The sequence below is a fragment of the Chinchilla lanigera genome, unplaced genomic scaffold, assembly GCF_000276665.1.
Source record: "Chinchilla lanigera isolate Chin_1 unplaced genomic scaffold, ChiLan1.0 scaffold00083, whole genome shotgun sequence".
Classification (NCBI taxonomy): domain Eukaryota; kingdom Metazoa; phylum Chordata; class Mammalia; order Rodentia; family Chinchillidae; genus Chinchilla; species Chinchilla lanigera.
The window spans coordinates 2,417,832-2,424,169 of NW_004955484.1; the positions used below are offsets into that span (position 1 = coordinate 2,417,832).

The following is a 6,338-nucleotide window of genomic DNA, read 5'->3' on the forward strand; positions in this document are numbered from 1 at the left end:
ACAATGAAATGTCACATTTCCACAAAATCCTCAAAAGGAGGCAAAAGCCAGTGTCATTGGATAGGTTCCTTGTTAAAGTTGCACAAAAAAGATTGCATTGAGCCAACAGTAATGATTCTGTTAATGATAGTGCAAGTTGTCCTACACAATAACCCTCCTCTCTTGTCTCCCTCACACCAGCCACCAACTTTTTTTTTTTTCTGTCTTTTTTGAGACAGGGTCACACTATGCAGATCAGGCTGGTCTTGAGCTTGCTTTGTAGCCCAGACTGGTCTTAAACTCTCAATGATCCTCTTGCCTCAGCATCCCGAGTGCTGGGATTATAGGCGTGTGCCACCATGCCCAGCGTCACAAAGGTTTTCAAAGGTAAGTGCAAGTTAATTTATTATTCTTTATATTTTGTATTATATTACAGTATTGAAATCATTGTTATATAAATGCATTTGGATTATGGAACAAATCATCTGAGTTTCTAGTATTTTTATGAGGAAATTTGCTTTGACATACAAGTGCTTTGGATTACAAACATGTTTCTGGAACAAACTATGCTCACAAACCAATGTTTTACTATACATTTTTTCTAGGTAATTTCATCATCAAGTTTCATGGCTTAAATTACTATCTGTGCAAGACTCCAAAATTACATTCTGAAATTGAGTCTTGTGGAACCACCCTAACCCCAAATACATAAGAAACACAAGAGCAATAGCAAGCATCATGTAGATGTCTTGTTAGGGAAACCCTCATTGCAGCTAGATGGCAAGGTTGAGAAGTTGTGATGATTTGTTGACTGTGCTGCATGCCTTCTGGATCTACTCCACAGTCTTTTTGTCCTTTTATCCCAGGAGTACTACACTGTCTCCACTCGTGGTGGGGTTCAGTCAACAGAAACACCTGCAGAAGACTGATAACAGCAGAAAGGTGAGGCTTTTCTCTCCCATTTACCTCCCTGTTGCAGTTGTTTCTCCCACAGAAGCTGTGTTGCCCAAGAACTATACCATCACTTAGCAGATCCTCTTTCAAGATTCTGACTCTCTTGGGGTTCCTGAAACATTGCTTCCTCCCTTTGTTCCCAGAGAGTTAACAGTTTCTTGATGCTGCTTGTCTCTGGATGCCTTACCATCCTTTGTTCCCTTAACCATTTTGTCATCTCTTCTTTCACAAAGATTATGGGTTAGTTTAGTTTCCTCCTGGAACCTTCACTTATACAGCTGATGAGTTAGTTCCAGAGTGTATGATGGGAGGAATTCTATTTTCCGGGCCCATAAAATCCTATACACACACACAAAGGTTCAAGATCTTTATTTTATAAAAATTGATATATTCATTTTTTTGTGTCTACATGTTCCTTTATGGAAAACCATTCAGCCATGGTATATTTTTACCACAATTTGTTCAATCATTCCCTTACTGATGGTCATCTTTTTTTTCCCCTTTTTTGGTCCTCACCAAAAAAATACAGTATACATAGATAATCATAAAATCTTAAGTACTGGCACTTTATGTTTTTCTTAGAAGTAGATTCCCAGGAGTTAGATTCCCAGCCTAAAGAGTATATATATATTTAATGTTAAAAGACAGACTCACAATGTTTTCCAAAGAGGCTGTTACAATTTACACTTCCAACAGCAGTGTTGAAAATAACTGTTTCCCCCTGCTTCCTTGTCATTAGTAGGTGAGATACTAACTTAGAAAGACAAAGATTTGCTGGGCTATGGATGTCCTGGTATATTTTTCCAGAAAGTCATTCACAATCATATTGAGTCACAGTATATCAGAGATCTTCGAAAATAATAAAAACCAGTTCTGCTTTCCATTTATAATTCCATTGCATGATTTGTGATTAAGAGGGAAAGGCTAAACTTGTGCATTTGAAAAGCTAAAATGGTACATTGCAGTTATGCAAAAAAAATAACTGTAATGATAATCATCATATAGCATATGAAGAGACCACTGAAAACAGTGTGAACACTGAAAGGAAAGTGTTAATTTACAAAGTGTGAACACTGAAAGGAAAGGTAATTAATTTATGCTAAGTTAGGTCACAAAGGGAAGATTTTAGGTTGATGAAGATGAGACTCAAGGAAGTAAAGATCCTTCCTTTAAACAGAATACTACAAAAATTCATCTTGAAAGTGGATTATGCTTATAGAAACTTTGAAAAGCAAAACAGGATTCTTTATACCTTTCTTAAAATAAATTATTTTTTCCTCTAAGGTCTCTGAAATGTAACTAGCATTTGTGAGGTACATAAGCATCATATGACTTTTTGCAAGACAATTCATAAAGTCTTAAAAGGATAGGGACGCGCACAAAAATACAAGTAGCTTCTGAGTTACACAATCTTTTGGAAATACACATGCATTTGTATGTTAATACTCCATGGAAAATAAGAGCATAATGGATGATATCCTCTTTGCATGGCATATTTCTATTCTGCAGTACATACTGAGTAACACAGTTGCATCTGCCTCTTTTCACTGATCTCTTAGTTATCTAACACTTGCATATGTATATAAATAATGTTTCTAGAAAAATCTTGAAACCAAGGATCGGGTTAAGATTCAAACAATATTGTTTTCTCTTTAGCAAAAAGGCTCAGTAACAATGGTCACACCAACTTATATATGCCAGCAAGCAGTAGGAGAAAAAAAAAAATCAGCTCCATGCCGCTTTAAAATGTTACATATTTCATTTTGAATCCATACTGGGTTGGAAAGGTACTGAAACAAACATGATGTTTACCGTAGTATGGAAAATCTTGTTTGTTATATCCTAATTATCACAGAGGACAAGAATTTCAAACTCCCAATGACTACTAAATTCACATATGATTTAAAACATAATTTGTGTTTTGTGACATACTCTCACATATAAATTCCTAGGGTATTATCTGTATATGCTTTATGCTGCTGCCCAGAATATTGAGTTCTTTCAAGATTTTTAAAAGCTCATCGTGAGTTGGTGTTGTAGCTCAGTGAAAGAGCACTTGCCCAGTATAGGCAATAGACTGGGTTCCACCCCCAATGCTACAAAAACAAAACGAAGCTCACTGTAATATAGCTGGGTACATCTATTTACAATTTGATATATTCTGATGTGTATACTTTAGCTGGATATCATATCTATCTTCCAGTATAATGTTCTATATGCAATGCTATTTTTTTTTTTTTTACATATTTTTCACTTGAGAGATTATATCCTACTATGAATTCCAACACCTGTTTTTCTTCACTGGAGGGATTCTGAGGAGTTTTTACAATAGCACCTCAGAGTAGTCTCAGGGTCTATCCCCTATGTGAACTCTCTGATGGACACTGAGTCGGGACTTCCTGCTGAAGGCCTTTCCACATTCAGTACACTCATATGGTTTCTCTCCAGTATGGATTCTCAAATGTAATCTAAGTGTTGACCTCTGGCTGAAAGTTTTGCCACATTCAGTACATTCATAGGGTTTCTCTCCTGTATGAGTTCTCATATGTATGATGAGTTGTGAGTTCTGGATAAAAGATTTTCCACATTCACTACACTCATAGCGTTTCTCCCCTGTGTGAATTTTCTGATGTATAATGAGGTTTGATTTCTTAAAGAAGGTTTTTGCACACTCATTACACTCATAGGGTCGCTCTCCGGTATGAATTCTCTGGTGTGTAGTGAGTTCAAACTTCTGAGCAAATGTCTTTCCACAGTCACTGCACTCATAGGGCTTCTTCTCCATATGTGCTCTCTGGTGTACAATAAGGTTTGACTGATGGGTGAAAGCTTTTCCACACTCAGGACATTCAAAGGGTTTCTCCCCAGTGTGAATTCTCTGATGTTTGATGAGGTTTGCCTTATGGGAGAAAGTTTTCTTACATACATTACATTCGTAGGGTTTTTCTCCAGTGTGTATTCTCTTATGACTAATGAGGAGTGACTTAAAGGGGAAGGCCTTGTCACAGTAATTACAAATAAATGGTTGAACTAAGTTCTTAATTTTCTGATGTTTAAAAATGACTTCTTTATGGCCAAGGGCTTTCACACTTTTACTGTATTCAGAATATTCTGCTCCAGGATGGGTTTTCTCTTGCTTCAGATACAGGAGTGGTTTTCCAAATCCAATGCACTCATCACCTTTTCTTCTTGAATAGCTTCTATTATTATGAAGTAAGTCTGAATTATATTTCAAAGTTTTTTCATATAAATCATATTTATAGGGCACTTGTCTTAAAGAAACAAAGTCTGTGTTCAAAGTAAACGTTCTTCCAAAGAGGTTACCTCTTTCCTCAAGTGCAGTTTGGTTCTTGAGGCTCATAAACTGCCTTGCCTGTTCATCTGGATTTCTGTGCTCCCTTTCCATCTGGTCATCAGCCTTCCACACTTCTAGAATAGAAATTAATGAAATGCATGTTGTTAATCCTTTTTCTAGAATGTGACAGAATGGAAAGTCTCCACAAATACTCAAATACTTGAGCTGACTCTTTAGTTCAGGAGCAAATCATCCAGTATTAAAAAAATCCCAAGAGGAAATTTTCTAATTTCTTGTACTTTGAAAGAAAAAGACAAAAATGCAAACTTGTGGCAAAAAGTAGAAACTGACACAAGTAGCATTGCCAGATAACAAAATGACCTTAAAGTGGAGAGAAAAAAGTAAAATAAAATCACCAAAAAGGGCACAAATGAGATGGGAAGGCTAACAATTTCAAGGATGAAGGAGATTCAGTGTCTTAAAAAAAGTGTTTTTTTTTTTATACAGAGAACAAGAAAGTATAAGCAGACAAAGATGTTAAGTGGAAACACCTAGGCCAGTGATGGTAAATTTTTTAGAGCTTTAACGATACAAACAACTGTGGCACACATACCGTAGGTTTGCCCCAATGGACTTAGGCAGCTCAAGTTAGTAACTGACACTTTTGACTCTAGATCACTGTGATAGGAACAGCCATTAGTCTACCTGTTTCTTTCATCCAAAGCAAAGAAACTTCTTAATCAGCATTTCTCATAGTCCTGCAGGGACAATCTAAATTCTCGTTTGTAAATGAATGGCAAGATCCAGAAACATATATTCTGTTAGAAATGTAAAATAAATCCAAACCTAACAACAAAACCACTCACTGATGCTAGGTTTACTGGTTTTTTTTCTATTGCAGTTGTTAAGAGAGTGACTGGTTTATTTATTTATATACACACAAAAAAAAGATAATTTAAAAAAATTTTGCTGTATAAGAGATTGAACCCAAGAAACACTGAACTACATTCCCTAGGTGTTTTTAATTTTATTTTGAGACAAGATCTTGGTGAGTTCCCAGAGGCTGGCTTTGAACCTGTAATTCTTCTACCTCAGTATCAGGATTACAGGATTACAGGCATACATGAGCCCAGCTCACAATCATATTCTGTTTTTCTCCTTTTATTATGTCCCTGCTTTTACCTGAAGAGATCTTAAAGATCAAATTACCCAGCATTTACTTTCATCTTATATATTACTGATTATTCCTAATTCTTATGATCCTGCTGCCATTTTACCTGGAACAACAATTCCCAAAAGCTATGGCAAACAAATATATGAAAAAATGTTCAACATCATTAGTCATTCGAGAAATGCAAGTTAAAATAACACTGAGATTCCATCTCATCCCAGAAAGAATGGCTACCATCAAGAAATCAACCAATAACAAATACTGGTGGGGCTGTGGGGAAAAAGGAACCCTTCTCCACTGTTGGTGGGAATGTAGACTGGTGCAACCACTGTGGAAATCAGTGTGGAGATTCCTCAAAAAACTGGGATTAGAGGTCCCATTCAACCTTGCTATTTCCCTTCTGGGTATTTTCCCAGAAGAATTAAAAAAAATCGTAACATAAAGATATGTGCGCACATATGTGTAACATAAAGATATGTGTGCATAAAGATATTGTGGCACAGTTTGTAATAGATTTCTAAATCTTGGAAACAACCCAAATACCCATCAACTGAAGAATGCATAAAAAAGATGTGGTACTTTTATACAGTGGAGTACTACTCAGCTATAAAGAAGGATAAACTCGAGGGTTTTATAGGTAAATGGATGCAACTAGAGACCACACTCATAAATGAAATAAATCAGACTCACATGTATAAACACTGTATATCTCCCAAGTATAAGAAATTGAGAAAGTAAATAAGATCCAAAGTGTACAATAGATATTGTGAAAGGGAAAGAAACTACCCAAAAGGAAAGAACAACTCAGATGGGGGAAAGGAGAAAAGAAAGAGGGAAAAGAAAAGAAAAAAGGGGCTGGGGATTTAGCTCAGCGGCAAAAGCGCCTGCCTGGCAAGCGCAAGGTCGTGAGTTCGGTTCCCGGTACCGGAGAAAAACCAA

At 36.4% G+C, this 6,338-nt stretch overlaps 1 protein-coding gene across 1 annotated transcript in view; it reads right to left on the reverse strand.

Annotated features, from left to right (window-relative positions):
• Positions 1 to 1,287: 1,287 nt before the first annotated feature.
• The window catches only part of Zfp1 (ZFP1 zinc finger protein), a gene marked incomplete in the record, with an annotated part of 25,227 nt that continues 20,176 nt past the window's right edge, over positions 1,288 to 6,338 (reverse strand). The window contains 1 exon segment of the mRNA XM_013503861.1: positions 1,288 to 4,362. Coding sequence (XP_013359315.1) covers positions 3,281 to 4,362 — 1,082 coding nt within the window.